Source organism: Cynocephalus volans, chromosome 10 (genome assembly GCF_027409185.1).
Source record: "Cynocephalus volans isolate mCynVol1 chromosome 10, mCynVol1.pri, whole genome shotgun sequence".
Taxonomy (NCBI): Eukaryota; Metazoa; Chordata; class Mammalia; order Dermoptera; family Cynocephalidae; genus Cynocephalus; species Cynocephalus volans.
Window position 1 is genome coordinate 5,683,177 of NC_084469.1, and position 21,212 is coordinate 5,704,388.

A 21,212-nucleotide genomic window follows, 5' to 3' on the forward strand; every position below is an offset into this window, starting at 1 on the left:
ATTGGTAACCCCCACTCCTAATGACAGACCTCAGGGACTTAGGCCACTTCTAGGAGGGGGCCCCTCCGCAGGAGGCAGAGCATGGAGCTTTCTGAGAAAGCCGCCCCTCACTGCCCCTCACATAGCTTTAAATGTAAATGAAGCCTCCTGGGGAGAGGCACTGCACTCTGCAGACAGGGTCAGGGCCAACAGGAGGCAAGATCTGCTGACTAGTTCCCTTCTATTGGGAAAATATGCCACTGCCAGCTCCTTTGGAGGGGGAGCGGGTGTCAGTGCTGTCTTAATTATACCTCCCCGGGCTGCCTCAGATCCTCCTACACTGCTCCAGCTCTGCTGACTGGGCCACAGTCGTTCTCCTGATTACCAACACTCAACTCGGGAAAAGCCCTTTTCCTCTCCACCTGCTGTTATCCTACGTCAGGGAATGATTCAATTCTGAGCCTCACGTGGGAAATGCCCCTCTCCACAAAGCAGCTGAACATGAGGCCTACTGGTGGCATTGAACAGGGCTGAAAGGGACCAGATTCCCCTCTTCACCACTGTCCTCTTCCCATCCCCACTGACAAGAGGGAAGGCCACCTGGTCTTCTGGCCAGAGGTCACAGACCCTGGGTACCTGGAGCCAAGTATGGAGTGCAGGAAATACATGAGAGCTGCAAAGGTCATAGCACTTGACAAGGCAACATGGCCTGAGACTGTGAGCATCACACTGGGGGTCCAAAGGCCCCCAGCTCTGCCACCAGCTGTGCTACTTCCACCAAACCACTTTGCCTTTCTGGATTTCAGGGAGCCCCACCTGCAAGTTGGACATCCAAGTAGTGACTTCTCTCATTGGCTGTTAGATGAAAAAAATAGCAGTGTGTTTAAGGGTACATTCATAAGGCATTGCGAATAGTGCTTTGGGTTGCCAGGTCACCTTCCAGTTGGTTTTCTCTGGGTCTTGTCTCGCTGCAGAATGTCCTGTCATTTCATTCCTCAAACATGTGCTGAGCTCCTACAAAGTGCCTGGCAGTGACAGAGTGCTAGAACTGCTCCCAAGCTGAGCATATTCATCAGTTCAGCAGATATTTGTTGGGCAGCTCCATGCCTGCCCCTGGGCAGGCGCTGGAGATCTAAAGATGGATTGGACTCATCACCTGCCCTGAGTGCACTGGCTAGTCAGAAGGCAGATGCCTAACCAAGGAATTGAGACAGGAAGAGGAAACTAGGAGCTCAGGGAAGCTTCTGGGAGTGTCACTCAGCTGTGCAGAGAGGGATGAATGGGTGGCTGTTAGAAGTAGGCTGATGGGAAGGGCGTTCCCAACAGGGAGGAAGTAGGTGCCAAGGGCCAAGTCAGACAGCAGCAACCTGCCCCTCGACTTCCAGGCTGGTCACTCCCTCCCTGAAGGGCAGCAATGCTCCCAGGAGGACCACAAGCAGACAGGACACACACACACACACACACAGGACACACACACACACACACACACACACACACACACACACACACACACAGCAGCAGCAGCACCTCAGAGCCAGAGAGAGAACCAAGTCCACAGGTAAAAATCACACTTTTATTTGAGTCACCAGGAGAAAGATTCACTTGTGGTTCAAGTCAAATGTTCAGAATCATAACAGGTCAGAAAGATTTGATCCCGAGCACAAACCCACAAGGGAGGGGACCAAAACAGACCGAAAAAAGACAACAACCCCATATAAAAAAATGGACGGCTTCACACACATGGATGAAATGTTTGGACAGAGGCAAACTTCACATAGTGATTTCCGTTTCTTTTTAAATACAGGTTTGTGGGGTGGTATTTTGTTTTGTTTTGTTTCCAGCTATCACAAAAAAGGCCCCAAAGTGCAGATGTGAGGGGGGAAAAGGCAGAAATTAAGCAAAAAAGTAGTTTTCCCTGGAAGGACATGAGGGGGAGAAAACAGGAAGCGGCGTCAGGAGAGTTCACTTTTCTCACCGTTGGGCCTCCTGCATTTTATTATTGGTCCACAAAAGTTATATTCACATTCTAGCTTCGATGCATCTTCTTTCCTGGAATTAGACTGGCTAAGAGACCTCTGTCAACTGTACGAAAAGACCAGAGACTCAGCCCAGCCCGCAGGGTTCTGTGCTCTTGTAGGGACAGATGGTTCTGGTAAGGAACAAGGACTCCTAGTAGACCCTGGGTCCCTCAGCACCAGTGTGACAGTCCCTCCCTTCTCTGGGGGTGTGTAAGAAAATGTTCCCTATTTTTAGAATGAGAAGAGCAGAGGCAGGGGCGGGCAGCGAGGTGCCAGTGGCTGGCTTGCTTTGTTTTGGAGGAAAATGAAGCCGAGTGACCACAGGCAGCTTCTTGCTCCTCCCGGCCCTCCTTCTGAAGTCATACGTCTTCCCACTCACTCACCACCCTCGCAACCACAGGCCCTCCAGCAGGATGTGTCCCTGACCTTTGCTCCCCGAGTCCACATTGTGCTTTGAGATCACGAGGAAACGCAATGGGCCAGCCCCTCCCCCTAATCCCCAAATGCCCCATAGAAGACACTCTGCCTGCCCTCACCTCGGCTGGGGCCAAACAGGAAGAGGGATTGGTCAGGCAGGCTTCCTCACCCACAGTCATTTCCTCAACCTCTGATTTTGGGTAGATATTCCCAAATCAACTAACAAGCAGTTGACAAAAACATCCATGATGACTTGTTTCTTGAATAGGCCACCATCTTCAGGCCCTGTCCCTCATCTGCAGGGTACAGGTGCACAAAGGGACAAGATGTCAATCAATGGTGGGGCCTGGTTGGACTCAGGATGAAGAAAGGAGGGGAAGACCCAGAGGGGTGACAAGAAAACCCAGAGATGAGTAACATCAGGCCAGGGTTGTCACAGTTGACAACAAGCAGAGAGAAGGAACTTGGGTATAGCACCAACTTTCTCTTCCCCATCCCGGAGTCTGTGCTTCCAGTTTTGTAGCCCTGGGACCCTCCCTCTCCCATGCTTCAAGGGGACTCTACGTAAGTGATGGGGAGGCCTGGCGGGAGAGCCCAGAGTGAGGCACCCACAGCGGGGGTGACACAGGGTCCTTCTGGCGCCTGATTCTGCAGTCCCAGACACAGGGATGGGAGCAGGGAATATGCCTGAAGCCACGAAGTTGTCCCCTCACCCTCCCACCCAAGCAGGCTACAGGCCCAATAGCTGCCCCCACCACCTCCATAATCATTCCCTTACTTGTGCCCAGCACACTGCAAAGGCGGGTAGGTGGGCTTCCTCCATTTAGAAATAGGAGTTTCACTCCAAAGAAAACATAGGAACATCTCTCCCCGAGGGGCTCCCCTCTCACTGTGGGTTTTGAAGAAAATATTGGGGAAGACGGCTTTGCACGCCTCACACTCACCCAACTGCACGTAAGCCCAGAGGCACCTGCAGACACGCACCCGCCCTTTTTCACCCTCGCACACTCCCTGTCATAAGCACCTGCAGACAACATGCTCCCACCCCTGCATGCCAGGTCTTGGAGATACAGAGGTTCCTGCTGGCTTTGCATTGCTCCAAGTCCATCTGGCATGGGGCCGGGGAGGGGAGGCCATGGAAAGCCCTTGGACATCTTCTCATAAGGAGCAGGGAGAAGCAGCCCACTTAACCCAGATCCCAGGGGCTGGGGGCCAGAGCAGGCCAAGAGGCCCTAGGCGTCCTTGCCCTGCCCTTCAGGACACAGCTTCCAGCCAAGGAGGCAAGCAAAGGTCCCTAGAGATTGGGGGTGGGAGTGGGGGAAAGGGCTGTAGAAGAGAACACCCTGTTCCCCTCCTTCCTGCAGCTGTTCCTAAAATTAAAAAGGCAAGAACTTGACCCAAGCTGTGCTTCCTGGGAGCTCTGCACCCACTGCAGGTCTGTGAGGGCAGGAGGGCGAAATCACAGTGTGAGAAGGAACACTGGGGAGGGGTTGATTCGCCCCAAAGCGGAAGCTCTACACTCCTTGTGTTGCCCTTGAGGAGGAAGAGGGAGGGAGGGGGACTCTTGGTTAGGCCAGCAGCCCTCTTTGCTGAAGAGAGGCAAAGCCCATCGCACTGGTCCCTACACAACAGCAGAGTCCCCCGTCCCCATCCCAGGGGGTGGGTGGGATCCCACTCCAGGGAATGTATGGAGCCCCTGTCTGGGGGGGTCTGGGGCTTACCCCAGCCCTGGAATGTCTGGATAGAGGAGGAGCTGGGCAGGAGTGGACAGAGAGAGACAGGCGAGGCGCAGGAGCCCACGAGTCTCCCATGCCAGCCCGGCCCACAGGCCTCGCCCTCCCCGATGGGGCCCTGTTCCATCCAGAGAGAAAACTAACAAGTCAGTCAAGGGAAAAACCTGCCAGAGGAAGGAGCCCGCGAAAGCGGCAGAACAAGGCTTCGGTTGGCAAAAGAAGCTGGAGGAAGGATGGGAACACAAGCTGTCGCAGATTTTAAAAGACAGAGACACTGAAGGGTGGCAGGCCACGCGCGGGGCGGATGCGATGCTGTGGAATGCACTGGAGACAGACGAGGCGGCACGCGGGGCTCAGATGGCCTCCACGTAGTTGGCCGGCAGCATCCCTGTGTCGCCGGTGCGCTCCACGGTCCCGTACATCCAGCCGTCGTCGATCTGCTGCACGTTGACGATGGTGTCCCCATCCTGGAAGGAGACCTCGTCCTCGTCGGCAGCGCTGTAGTCGTACACAGCCCGGTACCGCTTCTGTCGGGGGAGCACAGTCAGCCTGGGCCCGGGACACAGGCTCGCCCGCTGCCCTCCTGGGTCTGGCATTTCTTTCTAACTTTCTAGGGAACTGGAGCAGAGCCCAGGGAACAGTGAACCAAGAGATGGGGGATTAGGCTCTGCCGTGAATTTTCTCACCTCTATGTCTCGTTTTCTGAGAGCAATCACCCTCGCACAATGTATTTGGCAGCTATGAAGGGCCAGACGTAGGACAGGGACTGAGGTCACATCAGCTCTGCCACCTCCCCCAACAGGAATGCAGTAAGGTCCAACAGTCACAGTGCCAGGGTAGTGTTTAAAAATATGACATGCCCTGTCTGTGATTATTTGTATTATAAGCATCAGTGTTTTCTTTTTGAAGCTGTGATGAGTCTGGTTTCACTCAGGACAAAGACCTTTCCTTGGGAGAAAAATCTTCAGGGAACATAAGAGGTTTCTATCAGTTTCCACTTTCCAAACCTCAGCCAAAAATCTTCTGCTTAAGCCCCAGCTCCAGTAATATCCAGTAAATGCACGTGAAAGGCACCAGCAGGCTTGGAGGTAGACAACGTTCTAACTTCCCTCACCCTCACTGCCCTTGACATCAACTTGTCTCTGGGCTCCACAGGACACAGTCTGAAACCCACAGCCCTGTGGGACTAAAGGTCACACCCCTCACAAAGTGACTTGGGTCTCTCTTATCGCCAACTCTGCCTTTATCTTGAGCCATCTATTCCTGCATCCTACAACAGCCTCCTAAATTGTCTCTCTGCTTCCACCCTCAAACTCTGCCTCTTCTCAACACAGCAGCCAGAGTGATCCTTTAAAAACATAAGTTAAACCTTGTCACTCTGCCAGTGCTATGGATTGAATGTCCCCCCAAAACCATTGAAGCTTGACTCCCATTGCACGTGTTAAGAGGGTGGGAGATCCTATTATGGTAATTGAAAGGTGGGGCCTTGAAGAGGTGATTGGATTGTGAGGACCATGCCCTAGTGAATAGATTAATCCATTAATGGTTTAACAGTGGTCATGGGAGTGGTTCTGATGGCTTTAAAAGGAGAGCGATGAGAAGCTCTCTCTGCCTCTCTGCTCTGCTGTTCTCGCCATGTGACATCCTGTGTCACTGTGAAGAGTCACCACCTAAGAACAAGATCGTCACCAGATGTATTCCTTGGACTTTGGATTTCCCAGCCTCCGAAACTGTAAGCAATAAATATTGTTTCTTTACAAATAACACAGTTTCAGGTATTTCTGTTACAGGCAACAGAAACAGACTAAAACAGCCAGTCACAAAGGCCTTCCTGTGGCTTACAAGTCCCCACATGATCTGACCTCTTCTCCTCTCTAGTCACCTTGGCCTTCCTAGAACTTTCACAGAATATTCCTGCCACAGGGCCATTGCGCTGCTGTCCTTCCTGCTCCACTCACCACTTCACTGTGCTGAGGACTTTGCTCAAACGTCACATCTTGACGCTGCTGCTCTCTATCCCTCATCCTGCTTTTTCTTCACAGCATGTGCCACTATCAGACCTTACATTATATATGTACTTATTTATTGCTTTCTTGTTTGCCTCCTTGACTGGAATGTAAGCTCCAGGAGAGGAGGAAGGTGGTTTTTCATCGAGCCAAATCCCTCATGTCTAGGCCGGCTTAGTGAGGACTAATAGAAAGACTGGCTGGCCTATCTGGAACCCCATCCTTCAAGGTAACCTCTTGGGCCTGTCTGGTGCACCAGACAACACTGACACTCCCTCGTTTGTGTGTCCAGACCAGGAGGCTCTGCAGGCCACTTATCTCAGGCTATTTCTCTAAGTATCTGTCTCTCCTGCTCCTCTGTGAGCTACTCTGAATTCCCAGGCACCCAGCACAGAGGAGCTGAACCCGTCCAGAGCTCAGTAAGGGCGGCTCAGCTGCGTTGGTGAGTGGAATAAGCAGCAGGCCTTATAGGCCGGGTACTTCATCTCTAAGGACTCAGTCAGCCTGATCCCACCCCCTTCCTACTCGTGCTCATTCACTTATTCAGCAAAGTTCTGTGCCTGGCTCAGAGTAGGTGAGCCAAAGGGTCTGCCCCATCCCCACAGAGCTTCAGTCTGGTGGGGGCCATGGAGAAGACAGCAGGCACAGGGAAAAGGGGCTCTGAAGGAAACCAGTGGGCTTGAGTGACAGAAAATGTCAAGGGAGACCCACTTTACGTGGGGTGGTTTGGGAGGGCCCCTCAGAGGCAGGGCAGGCTGAGATCTGAAGGACAAGGGGAGGTCGTGCTTATGAAGAGTGGGAGCAGGGCCCAGGTCTGGAAGGCACCAAGCAGAAGGTGCTTTGTGAGCTCCCAGGGAGCCAGCGCTGGAATGCAGGGCCCCAATCCCAGCCAGGCTCTGCTTACCACACCACACTTCCTCCCAGCACATGAGGCTGAGATTCCTCTCACCCTCACAGACAACAGGGGCTGGGGTCAAAGGTCAGGAGAGTCCATACAGCTGTGTCTAGGAGGCCTTCCCTGTGGCCCACCCACCTCTGACCTCCAACCTCAGGGTCCCTACTCACCCCGCCCCCGCCTGGAGCACTCCGCTGTATGGAGACTGGGGCTGCAGGCTCCTTGTAGCCATAGGATTGGGCAGCTGGCTGCTGCTGGGGCTGCTGGTAAACTGGAAGATGGAAGGCAACTGGGCTCAGCACTGCCTTGCCAAACCCAGACCCTCCCAGAGCCCCTTCCATGCAGCCCATGCTATGAATTTCCACCCTACCCCCCCAACCCTGCACAACCCACACTTCTCAAAGGCTTGTGTCTACGTGTGCACATTTGCTTGTGTTGTATATCCTATAGCAGGGGCTGTGTGTCCCATCACATGGGGGGGCCTGCCCTTCTGATCCCCTCTGCCCAGCACAGGTCACCCTAGCACTTATGCCCTTGGGGGGAATGGGACCTGTAGGTTTGAGTAGTGACGGGTGTGGGTGTGGGTTTGTGGGGGGGTCCTGGCCTCAGGTCCTCTGTCCCCACAGGCCCTGCACTCACCAGGGGTACTGGTCGGGATGTGGTGTGGCTGCTGCTGCTGCTCAGGGGGTCGCCGGTAGCTGCTGTTGTCCTGGGAATCTCGGCGCTCCGGCTCCATGCCCTCGCCCCCGCTGGGTCCCATGCGGCTCTTCTCAAACTCCTCATGGTACTTTATCTGCAGGAGCAGAAGGCACCGGGTGAAGGAACCCACAGCAACCCAACCAGTCCCCTCCTATTGGCATTCAAGATCCAGGATGGGAGAGACTCCCTGAGGACTCCAGACAGAGAGCACCAGGTCTCATCCCAGGAGCACCAGCTGCGTGCCCTTGGACAAGCTATTTAACCTTGCCAAGCATCAGTTTCCACCTCTGTAAAGTGGGACATCAGTATCTACCTCTGGTGTTGGACGATGCAATGAGATTGCAGATATAAAAGGAACATGCAAACTAAACCATTGGACAAACACGAGTTGTCACTTTGATGTGCCTATGTCAGGGACTGAGGGCTGCCCTGCTCCCCCTGGTCAGCGGTGACAACAGCAGCAACTCCTGCTTCTGAGCTCTCACTATGTGCCAGGCACTGCGCTAGGTGTTTTACATCACAGGTCCATTTTACCTTGTCAGCACCGACAAGGGGGAACACTGCAGCCCCCACGTAACAGACAAGTAGGAAACTAAGGCACTGACAAGCAATGTGAGTTGTCCAAGATCATACAGATTCCAGAGCCTGCACTTTCCAGCATTAGGCGATTCTGCCTCTCACAGAGTCCAGAGTCCTGGGGTGCACAGCAGACAGGAGATGCAGGAACAGGAGATGCTGGACCCTCCCCAAGGCTGGGATGCCATCTTGGAGATAAGTTCCTCCTCTTGCCAAGTTCCAAAAAAGGGCCAAGAGAGGCCCAGAGAAGTCAGCTGCTCCAGACCACCCACAGGGCAGGCACACGAGGCTCCAACAATCCAGTTCTTGCCCCCACAGTGCACTATTGACCTCACCTCCATCACCAGCACCCAAGAGTCTTAAATTGGGCTTCATGTTCTTTGAGGACTGAGACTCAGGTCAGCTTGACGCCAGTGGCATTAGCCAGCAAGGCCAGGAGGTGGGGAGGAAGTACCCACAGCTCCCTGTGCCCACTGGCCTCCCTGCCTCTAGCTGCTCAGTGCGGTGTGATGCCGCAGCTTCAGACCTCGCCCTGCAGTCCAGCTCCTCTAACCCTCCCCAAGCACCAGGCCCAGTGCCCAGCCCAATATGAGACAGGGGAAGAGACACAATCCCTGTTCCCAGGCACCCGCATCTCAGGTGGGCATGGAGACTCATGTTGGGTGCATCTGTAGCAAGAACTACACACAAGAAATGCAGATGATGATAATCTAGGCCACCCCACTGAGCAGGGCCAAGACGGCCCATGGCACATGCATGTGGGATGATGCTCCCTGTGGACACGTGTACCGTCCACTCCTTCCTGTGATGGCAGAGTGACCAGGAATGAAGGAGGGAAACCTGCTTCTGTGAATGCAGTGTATTCCTGTGACCACAGGCGGCGCTGCTTTATTCTCTGCAGGTCCTTCCTTCCATGTTTAGGGGATCCACTCTGTGTCTGGACCTGGGCCATTTGCTAGGGCCAATAGGATAAATAAGAAGGAAAAGTGGGTCCCACCTTCAAGGAGGTTGGTCTACTGGGAAGGAGACTCTCCAACAGGCAACTGCTCTGCAGAGTGGGAAGAAGTGAGCAGTCTTAACAGGGAACTGAGTTCCTTCCTCCTGGGGAGTCAGGGGAAGGCCTCCTGGAAGAGATGACCTTGGAGCTAAGCTTTGAAGGACAAGGAGGATTTGAAGGTGCAAAGGGAAGGAGAGCACAGGTCAGGCATTCTGGGTATTCAAGTGCATGGATGTTTGGGGGATGGGTGGCCAGTGCTTAGGAGGGAGAAGGAGAAAAGGAGAGAGAGGTTGGCTCAATGGCACTCAGACGCAGACCTGGCCAGAGAGACCAGTCCTCTGCACAGTGATTGGCTCCGGGATGGGCATGCGACTCAGGCTGGGCTGATCAGAAACCTGCAGGGGTCTTTCTGCAGGTGCTAAGAGGAAGCGGGTGGGAGAATGCAGGTCTGCAGCTGCTTGCGGCCATCTTGCCCTCCCCGTGGAGAGAGCCCTTTGGAAGATCAAAGCTGACCAAGAGCAACAAGGAGCCTGGATGGCCCAACTGTGACTGAAACAAGACCTCTGAACTTCCCAGTCACGTAAGTCATAGAACCTCGCGTGCATATGTCGTTGCCCCAAATGCCAGAAGACCTCCAGCTGAGACTCTTTTGTGGGGAGAGAGCCAGCCATGGCCAGACTGAGAACCCCCAAGTGCACAGGGCCAATGCCCTGCTCTCAGATCCCTAAGACAAGCCCAGAAGGTGAATCTCCCAGCCCACTCCCTAAGTGTCCCCCATCCACGGGCAGATGGTGATGGGGGATGACAAGGGCAAGAGACACTATGTGGTGGCCTAGCCCTCCATGCATATTAGCTCACTTAATCCTCCCCACAAGCTTTTGAGACAGCCACTATCATCCTTGATACCCAGAGAGGCTAAGGAACCTGCCCAAGGTCATCCAGACAAATGGTGATGGGGTAGGGAAGGGATTTAGGATGCCTGGAGGCAGCCCGTCCTCACTACTCAAGGATGGTCCAGCCTTCTTTCATCCTTCAAGGTCCCCCACAGCACCTCATCCTTGGGACCCTGGCCCTGGCTCCCAGGCTGAATCCAGGGCCCTGCACCTGCTCCCACAGTACACAGGACCAGGCTGTACAGTCAGTGACTGGTGTCCCCCACTGAATGGAAGATCCTAGAAGGTGGTGATGGGCCCAGTTATTCTGATCCTGGGGCCTCCCACAGCACTTTATGCCCCAGGCCTCAGGGCTGGCTGAACTGAGCAGCCCAGGACCCTGGAGATCCTCCAGACCTGCGTTTCTTAAAATCTGGTCTCCGGACTACCTGCTTCTGACACACCTGGACTGCTTGTTAGAATGCAGGTTCCAGGGCCTTCCAGAAAATCTACAAAGTCAGGGTTGGGGTTCCAGAATATGCAATTTTAAGAAGCTCCCCAGGTGAGTCTGAAACAGGCTCAAGTTTGAGAACCAGTGGTCTATAGCAGAAGTTGGCAAACTATGGTCACGGGCCAAATCCAGCCCACAGCCTGTCTGCTTACAGCCCATGAGCTGGGGGGGTAGGGAGGACCAAAAGAGGAATGACATTTTGTGACACACGAAATTTCTCTGGAATTCAAATTTCAGTCCCAGAAATAGTTTTATTGGGACACAGCCACACCCTATGCTCCACGCCGCCTTCGTGGTATAACTGCAGAGCTGAGGAGCTGCCAGAGACCACACGGCCCACAAAGCTTAAAATATTTACTACCTGGCCCTTCACAGAGAAAGTTTGCTGACACCTGCTTGCCAAAATACAAGGATACTTCAAAAAGTTCATGGGCTTTTAATTCTCTTTTCCCACAAACTTTTCGAGGGCTCTTGTACTTTGCAGACTCCTGTTGGTTAAATATTGTTTTAGCACAATCCTCCCAAATTACATATATTTTATAAATTACACAGAAGCATCATTTATAAATATGGAAATGTATGTTGTAAAACTTACACACAAAAAAAATGAATAAAAAAGATATGAGATGAAGAAGACCAAAACCAGGAGTTCTAAGGTTTTCTTCCTGTCTACCCAATGGGACTTGTTGCCCATCCCCCACCTTGACTGGTGGTGCTAAGGCCCAGGGTTCGCAGGCTCTGTGGTGTTGCGCTGGCCTGGGGGTGGTGGAGGAAGTGGGACAGAGAATGACAGGTTGAACAGCTCTCCCTCACCCCCCCAGGGGAACCTCGGAAAACAGGACACGAGGACAAGGAGAGAAACTGGTCCTATCCCAGGCAGGCCCAGGCCCTGAATTCTCTCCAGGCCTTGGGCACCTGACTGGAAGCTGGTTCTCACTTCCTGTTCTCCAGGATCCTGGCTACATAACAGCGCAGGAGACAGTCCAGGAGGAGTCCAGGCTGGAGGCAGAGAGCATCTCATTTAGGGGTTTGGGTCAGGACAGGCCCTTCTTTTCCCTGCCCCTTCGCTCCATGCCCAGGCAGGGACCTACACCCAAATGGCAAAACAGGCTGAGCATATTCCTGAGGGGGTCGCAGCAGCACCGGCCAGACTGGAAATCCATCAGACCCCCCAACTCCCACTCGGAAGGGTACGCAGGGGTGAAGTTCTCACGGATAAAAGGTGGATCTCCTCAGCCCCACTCCCTTAGTGTCCCCTGTCCACTGGTGGGTGAGGTGGGGACAAGACAAGGGAAGGAGGCACCCTCCTGAGGTCTCCAGGCTCACAACACAAGGCACCTGCCTTCTGACTTTTGTCCTGGGGGTGGGAAAGGTCAGCTCCCCTTGTTTACTTTTCTATTCATGAAAGGAAGCCTGACCCTGAGAACCAGTGACCAATAAGGGAAGTGCAGATGTGGAGGGGACAGAGGTCTGCACTAGGCTCTGAGGGTGCCAGCAGGTGGCCTGGAAAGACAGGTGTCCCTGATGTTGGGGGCCCAGCTACTGTGGGTGACAGCCCTTCCATGGGTGTGACTCTATCTACATTCGTGATGGGGGACAGGGAGCCCTGGGGCAGAGGGTGTGCCTAGGCCCTTTATCAAAGGCAGGGGGTGGCCGAGGAGCCAAAGCCTGGTTCTGTCCCCTATCAGTGTCCCTCATCACAGACGGCACTGCCCCCCCATGCCTCATCCCTGGGAAATCAAGAGCCCTTCTCTTACTTGTGTGACTTTGCTAGAGTCTTTTTCCCCTTTGGGCCTCAGTCCCCTCATCTGTAAATAGGCCATGGTACCATTTGCTCCCAGGTGGTCCTAAGGACCCCAACGATCTCTAGGAACCTAAGCAAACTCGAAGCTGAAATCAAGTGTGGACATGTGTAAATTTCCACAAGTGGCTGGTGGAATTGATCTTGCTCCTTCAAACACTACACATGGACAAACATATATAAAATGAGGGCCAGCTGACCCAGGCAGCGGGAGCAGTGGCACCCATACACAGACACCCTCCCGCCGCCGATGCACGCCCACCTGCTACTATGAATATTAATAACCTTCACATCTGCACAGCTCTTCACAGAGTTCACTAAAGCTCTTCAAATGTTACCTCCCCGGACCCCGACAATAATCACCTTAAAAAATAGTTGGACGTGGACACTTTTGTTTTGTTTTTTGGTTTTTTTGGTGGCTGGCCAGTATGGGAATCCAAACCCTTGACCTTGGTGCTATCAGCAGCATGCTCTACCAGCTGAGCAACTGGCCAGCCCAACATGGACACTTTAATTTTCATTTTGCAGAAGAGGAAAATGAGGCTCATAAGCTAAACGACTTCCTGAGGCATTGCTCAATGACAGCCCAAGTCTGCCTCTAGTCCCAGCTCACGTCTGCGGTTCAGGAATAAGTAGCAGCACCCCCTTTCACTCTCAAAAGGGATGATAATTACAAGGTGACCCTAACCTGGAGAGAGGAGGATAATTACAAGGTGACCCTAACCTGGAGAGAGGAGGACGCCAGGCATGTAAGCTCAGGAGAGGCAGCAGAGAGGGGACAAATGGGCTGAGAAAAAGTGAGACTACAGTCCCCTTCTGCCTGGGCCACCTGGATAAAATTTCAAGACCCTCAACATCCTCTCCCTCCCCTCCCCAGCAAATAAGGATTCATCACTCAGTATTACAGCAAACGGATTTATGACTTTCCTGGCTGACCTTGTTAAACAAATAGGCACATGAGGGGGTGTCAGCACATGCAGAAGGCAAAGAAACATCTTCCAGACTCCGAGGACCTGGCTGATCCCTGTTCCGAGCTCAGCAAAGTTCTGATCTTCTAAGAGCCCTGAATGAGGATCACCATAAGCCCAGACACGTGAGCAGAGCCCCAGCTTGGGAGCTGCCCTGGGCCTCCATGGAAGGAGGCCACAGTCTACCTGTGCCCATGAGGTCCAGGAGCATATGGATGCAGGGGTCCAGGCCTAAGACCTAAGGACCCTCCCCTTTCAGCCAGGCCGCTACTGGCCGGGTCTCCGGGATGACTAGACAAAGCTCTTCTGGCTGATGTTCCCTTTTCTCAAACCCCTGACTTTCCCGACTGGGGTGGAAAATAAAAGCCTGACTCTCTACATGTTGCTCCCCACATGACTCTACCTCATGGTGAAAGAGGAAACATCAGGCTTGGAATGGAATAATCAACTCACTAGCCAGGGCTTTTTTTTTTTTAAATAACAATGTCTGCCATTTGTCGAGGTCCTATTTTGTGCCCTTACACGCATTACTCATTTCCCCTTCTCAGCCAGCCAGAGAACAACATGACATTATCATCCCCACTTTACAGACGGGTTAAACCAAGACTCAAGGGATGGGTAAGTGGTGGGTTAAGTCAGAATCCAGTTCTAACATCAGAGCCACAGTTCAACCACCAGGCAATACTGCTCCTTATTAGAGATTCACAGTACTGTATTTTAAAAACTAATATAACTCTGTGCTCAACTTTATTAATAACCGGAGAAATGCAAATTAAAACCACAATAAGATACCACTACACATGATCAAAATGGCTAACATGCATGAGTCTGAGGATGTGGAGGAATGGATACTCTCATCACTGGTGATAGGAGGGCAAATCAGTACAGCCACTTGGGAAGTAATTCAGCATTATCTGGTATAGCTGAAGGAACATACACTCTAAGAGCCAGCAATTCCACTCCACGTAAGCACCAGAAGATATATATGAGGATGTCCATAGCACCTGGAAACAATCCAAATGTCCATCAACAACAGAATCAATAAAATGTGGTATAATCTTACAATGGAGTACTATACAGCAATGAAAAATAACAAGCTACCGCTATATGCAAACATATAGATGAATCTTTAAACCCTATGTTATTTCTAACAAAGGAAGCGAGACACAAAGAATTACATACTACATGTTCAAAATTAGGAAAAATGGAACTATAATGTATAGGAATGCACAGTTATATATTAAAACTATAAAGAAAAAGAAAAGTATTTGCATTCAAAATCATACTAGAGGACTGTCCAACCAGCCTGCCTCCAGACCGTTGAACTCTGGAGAAGAAACTTTATGTAACTATTTACTATATTTACGCCCAGTCTAGAGACTGAAACTAACTTATAGAATATAAAATGCTAGTTATTTTTGGCTGACAGAGATGCAAAGGATTTCTGCCTATAGCAAAGACATCTTCAAAGTTTATGGTTTTATTGTCCTGTAGGACATTAACCAGTGTGTAGCCAATGGTAGGATATTAACCCAGTTGTGCACCTAATTGGATCCAGTACTTTCTTTCACTTACTATCATTTACTTCTCATATTCTCCAGCTTTAATCTCTAGCTGGTTCCCTCATAAGTAAGTTAAATAAATATATGATAGGTGCTCGCTATATGATAGTTTGCAGTTTTACACTCTGCAAACTATTTGACAGGGCTAAAGTAATGTCATGTTCCACTTCTTGACATGCATGGTGAGCAAACAAGTGTTTACTGTAGGTGCTACTGTGTGTTCTATTTCACAGAAAAGAAAAAGTCCTAGACATAAAATTGTACACAGAAAATCAATATGTAAGTAAATAAAAGCAAGGGCCCCCATAAAGGGGCTCCAGCAATTAAACTCTGCCATCCATTAAAGCCATTAGAGCTCATGACCAAAGGCCAGGATTCTGAATGTATGAGGGGGTCTTCAGAAAGTTCATGAAAAAATTCATATAGTCTTTCAATTCCATTTTTCCATGAACTTTCTGAAGTACTCCTATAAGATTCATCCCAGAGCATGGGCCCGGGCCTCTCAACCCTTTAGAGATGGCTTTAACAATAATGCAATTACTCACCACAAATGTATAACTTACTACCATCTTTCTCAAAATGTTCTATACACTCTCATTAGCAAAACTTTCAGCCAAATTTTACTTCATATCCTTTCTTTAGCTACAGTGTAGAAAGCAAAAAGGTCAGTCTTGAAAGTAATAATAATATTGACAACATTTATAATATGCCAAGTTCTTGGTATTTTCCTTGCAACTACCTTTTAAGATAGGGGCTATGATCCCCATTTTTACAAATGAGTAAACTGAGGCCCGCCCGGCCCAGAAATGACAGAAGCTGGGATCCTAGTCCTCTTAGCGGGACTGATGACAGACTGCGCATATCCAAAGCAAACACCCCCTGAGGAGACAGACACTTGTTTTTAAAATGTTCTGGCTGGCAAAAGCTGTCTGCAGCATATTCCTCTAGGGAAGCAAATCTGTGTCTCTCTGCAAGATGATCTGACCTTTAGAAACAACTAGGAGTCATTTGGTGCTAATCTGGGCAGTGAGTGACAAGTTACATACAGAAACACTATTTTGGATATGAAAGGTGTGGCTCTAAACACCATCTTTCCTTACACTTTTCTGGAGGTTGGGACAACTTAGCAATGGTTCTAAGCATGGTTTAAAGTTCCCTTGGGGTTCTGGGACACAGCCAGGTGTGGTGGCCTCTGACTTAGGGGTTGGTGAAGCTTTTCCAGACTTTAAGGTGATGGCTCTCAAGCTTCAGGAGCACCACAGGCACACAGGGAACATGTTTAATATGCTGATCCCTGGGCCCCACTCCCAGGGATGCTGATTCTGACAGCCTCGGGGAGGAGGCCCTTGAGTCTGCATTTTCAGTAAACTCCACAAGTGATTGTAATGCATGGGTTTGGAGGCCCACATCTGACAGACTTTAACTGCATTCATTAAAACCAAGAGTCTTCCAGCTTTGTGATCACACTTCACAGGTCTCAGATGAAGCTGCAAAAACAGCAACAGGGTCAGGTTCAAGTCACCTCTCCCTGCTCAGAGCAGAGGACAATCAGCTAATTGCAGCCCTGTGGTTAACGATAAGATGGTTATCTCCTTAGGTGTGGATGTCTTAGCCACAGTGAGTTTTGTTACTAGGACATTAACACCTCTAATGTAGTAGGGGAAGAGAGCAGGTGGAACAGGCTGAGTAGGAAGTATTCTGGAAGCCTTCCAGAAAGGGAGGCAGGGATGACTGGAGTTGCTTGTCTCCCTTCCTCCAAAACCCACAGGAAGAAGCTATGAGTGAACGTGCTGGGGGGGTTGGGGTTGCAAACCAGGAGCAAGTGTCAATGATAAAAGACAAGGGTGGTCACAGTGAAAAGCCACAGAAGCTAAAGAGCCAAGATTCCAGCTTTGTGAGCCATTCCCCATTACCAAGGCTATCTCCCACCTCCCCCACTTTCCATGTTGAAAGCTCTAAGACACAAACCCTAATTACCCTGTGGAGTGTCGGGCCAGAAGGGGAGCTCGGGGTGGGAGGCCAGGCCCTAGCATATAAAGGGGCAACTGTGACAGGTCTTTTGAGGGAGAAGACGGATTAGAGCCCTCTGAGGCATGCCCTCCTAGCCCAAAGGAAGCACTCCAATTCCTCAGGCCACTACAGATCAACAACCATTTGCAAAGCTTACTTAGTAAGTCTACAACCTGCATCTTTACAAAATAAAATGGAACAGAAAAGATGTGAAAGTCCTCCAAGTAGTAAGTACTTGTTCATGAAAGTCTTGATTCTATTTTTTCTCTAAAAAAATGTATTCTTGTTTGGTGGGTAATGATGTAAAATGTGTTTTTTATTGTAGGCTGAAGTCAAAGTTTGAAAGCCACAGTCTTGGGTAGGGCTGGTTCTGCTGGCTGCCCTGGGCTTCTGAAATCCCCCCAACCTACCCATGCAGCCCACTCCAAGTATGGTACAGCCAACCTCTAGAAGGTGTGCCCTGACAAGGACAAGTGGAGGGATGGGAAGGGGCTGGGTGCTTGCATAGGCCACCTGAAATCTGGGCCCTCCGCCCACAGCAACACTGGGCAACTGGTCAACCCCTTCTTGGTACAGACATGAAGACAAACACTTGCCCAATCCTTCATTTGTGGAACCTCCAAGCCCAGGCTGGCTGGGAAAACTGTGCAGTATTGTGTGCCCCAGGACTCTGTGCATGGGGCCCCTGCCCTGGTTCCGTGGTGGTGGCTCACAGCAGTCCCTTCCCCCACATGCCCAAAGCCCCAAAGGCAATACTCTCCGCATGCCCAGAGCCACACAAGCTGCTGGTCTGTGGCTCTGCCAAGCAGGAAATCAAGTCCCTTTCTCTGGCCACAGGTGTTGTGGAGGGGGAGGGCACACGATGCCGAGGACCATCGATCCACCGCCCACTCTCCACTCCCACCCCTGCCACAGCCTGACACTGCTGGCCACCTGGGGCTCAGGAGGGCCCATACCACGGGGTACAGGTCTGGCAGGGCAGAGCTGGCTGGGGTTTTTACACAGGAAGGAAGAGCAGGCCAAGGTGGGGGAGGAGGCCGAGGAAGGGCGGAAATGACTGCAATGTCAGCACCCAAGGCAGGCGGGGGGGGGGGGGGGGGCTGGCCCCTCCCCACCCCCACCCCCCAGTTTTGACTTTTGTGCTAAGATGAAACATCCAGTCTGCACCCTGACACCCACCATACCCAGAAAAAAAGAAAAACAGCTTCAGAGAGAGCAAGGGGTGATTTAGCACACAGGCCCCCCATATACCCCCCGCAAAAGTATATCCCCTTCAAGGAGGAAATGCTATGTGGACTGAGTCTGGCAAAGAGGGAGTCTGGGGATGCACAAAGAAAAGGCATCAGGGAACTCCACACCCTCCCCTGCCCTCTGCCCAAGCTAGGCCCGCCCAAGAGCAGGGCAGTGGAGGAACGGGCCTCATTCATGCCTGCCAGGCTGGCAGGGAGGGCAGCGGATGGCGTGGGCACTGCGGGGGTAGGAGCTTACTCACGTTACTGATCTGGTCCTGGGTCTTCTTGATTCTCTGGAGTTCAGGCGTGTCTGCCACCACACTGAAACCTTTGCCCTTATTCTTCTCAAACTCTTCCTTGTAGCGCACCTGGAGGCCCCAAGAGGGAGGGGAGAGGACTGGAGTCAGGCCTGGGGAGCAGAACGGGCCTCAGCCTGCAGCCCCCTCTGAGACAGCAGCCAGTCAGGAGATGGGGCCAGGGAGTCAGGAGAAAGAGCCTGACCAGAAATCCCCAACTCAAAGCAGAAGCCTTAGCTAAGAAGTATTAGACTAATAATAACCCATTCACATTTCTTCGGTGCACTGAGTGGTGGGCGCAGTGCCAAGTGCCTTACATGAACTATCATACGTAAGTCTTACCACGCACGCACGCACACACACACACACACACACACACACACACACAAACACTTACTAGCTCTATTTTACAGATATGGAAACTGAGCCACAGCAAAGTAAAGTTCCCTGCCTAGGGTCACAGAGCTTAGCACAAATGTCCAGAGCCACCAAGATGCAAACCCTTATCTGACCGACTCCTGACCCTTCACAGCCAGCCCAGCCTGCCTGAAAGGTTCTTTCCAAAGTTCCTAGGGCTGTCCCAGTCCTCACCCTAGCCAGGATGTGGCCCTACCCGCTGAGAGCCTGCGGGAGTTCTTAAGTGACCAGCTGAGTAAGGGCTGTGCCAAAGGACAAAGTTGGTGCCCAGAAAGGAGGGCGGTGAGACAGCCACACGGAAGGCTCAATCAATGAGCCTTTGACAGGCCCTGGTGGCTTCCTGGAGCCTGCCAGGATGGCTTCTGAGGCCACCGCCATAGGAGGGGAGTGAACTGGTGGGGGATAGATAGCATTTCAGAACAGAGTTCCAAGCTCCGGGGAGGAACCCTAGCACCCCACCACTGCCCTCCTCTTCGGAGAATTCCATGGAAAACTCAAGTACTAGAGGGACTCATGTGAGATATCAGAAAGGACTTTGATACTAAGGAATTGAAATATGAGGAACAGCTTGTCCTCCCCTGAGGCTTTTGAAGAACAGAATGAAGGCTGGGAAATACTCATGGGACAGGGAACTGTTCCTTAGCTTCCAGAGACTTCACTGTCCACCTCAGCAGCCATCTGTTCCAGACCCCACCAGCTGCCTGGATTTCCTCCATGGGGGCTGCACTGTCCTGAAAACAGGTCAGACCAGGACACAGGGCCCAGGAGCTTGGGAATTTCCAGGATGATGAGCTCAGGCAGCTCCCAGGCATGGAGTCATTCAGCTGCAGTGCTGAGCTGCACCCTTACCCGAGGATACACACATATATAGCCATGGCTGCACCTGTCGGGTCCCCTGCACATCCCCCAGGGCTCAGGGGTCCTTGTTTGTTCCCCACTTATCTGTGGGGTTCTACTTCCTCCTTTGTTCTGATCTAGACTAAAAAGAAAGGCCTGGATGTGCTAGTTCCCATCAGACCAGAAATTAATGGAGTGGATACACACACCAACCCACCCAGGAGCCAGAACCTACCCAGCATCTTCCAGGAAGCCCTGGGCCATCACAGTGACTCATGCTGGGGGGTGCCCTTTAGGAAGAGGGATTCAGGGAAGGTAAGGCACTCAAAGACAGAAAAACATAGTTTCAGATGCAGAAACTCTGAATCTAAGGCCTCTGGCCTTGGTTCCCTATCTGTAAAAAGAGCTGTCAATTAAAATATGGGGACGGAGCTTCCTATCACCAAGTGCACGCACAGAGCCAGACAGTGCTGGTACTAACACAGGTTCAGTCTCCCACTTACTGAGTGATCTTGGGCCAATGACTTAACCTCTCCAGCCTCAGTTTCCACATCTGTAAAATGGAGATCATAATACCGTCCTTCCAATCACCAATGAAGACAGAGGCTCTAAAGTAGCAAGCGCACAACGCAGCACAGAGTAGGGCTCAGCACACTCCTGAGAATGACTGTGAAAGGACTTCGTCAACATTAAAGGGCCAGTCCCTCACTCCTCCCTCTGCTTCCTGGCTTTGCAAGGGTCAGGCCCCTAATCCAGGGGAATAATCGCCATGGTGACACTGCAATGACATCAGCTGGTTCCCAGGCTCAGGAACTGCCTCCCCCTCACTGTTGGGGAAGGATAATTACTTTCACTCCTAATTAGGAGGCCCAGAGAGGGTGGGGCTGAGGGGAATAGGGGCTGAGAAAGGAGGGAGGCCTGGGCTCAGCACTACTTTGCTGTGTGTCTCTACGCAAGTCAGCTCCCCTCTCTGTGTCTCCTAAGGGGAGCTGGCTAGCTGATCTCTAAAAGCCCTCCCACTTGGAGTCTGTGACCATTTTTAAGTAACTTCAGACCCTGATTATAGAGAATCAACGTAGGTAAGATTCTCTGAAAGGCCTTTTGGTGCTGGAAACGGTGGCTGGAGTATGAGGAGGCCCAGAGGCCCCCCATCAGGGCCCCTCCTTATTCAGGTAGCAGTGCTTACCCTTACTGTCTGGGACGGCTTGCCCAGGGCACGTAGGGGTCCCTGTGGAGGGAAGGGATCTTCCTGAGGTCATGTGACCCCATTGTCTTTCAGGTCAGGGTGGAACTCAGCACTTTGGCCAGATGACTCCTGGGCGATGCCCGGGCCCTCCCATCCTGGAAACTCCCACAGCAGGGCCAGGACTGATGCCTGAGGCTCCT

The 21,212-nt window shown here is 51.8% G+C and overlaps 1 protein-coding gene across 1 annotated transcript in view; it reads right to left on the bottom strand.

Moving 5' to 3' along the window:
- Positions 1–3,191: 3,191 nt before the first annotated feature.
- The window catches only part of LASP1 (LIM and SH3 protein 1), a 39,541-nt gene continuing 21,520 nt past the window's right edge, over positions 3,192–21,212 (bottom strand). The window contains exons 4-7 of the mRNA XM_063110921.1: positions 18,537–18,644; positions 7,688–7,841; positions 7,219–7,319; positions 3,192–4,674 (exon numbers count right to left, since the gene is read on the bottom strand). Coding sequence (XP_062966991.1) covers positions 4,501–4,674; positions 7,219–7,319; positions 7,688–7,841; positions 18,537–18,644 — 537 coding nt within the window. The 3' untranslated portion in view covers positions 3,192–4,500. The remainder of the gene's footprint in view (positions 4,675–7,218; positions 7,320–7,687; positions 7,842–18,536; positions 18,645–21,212) is intronic.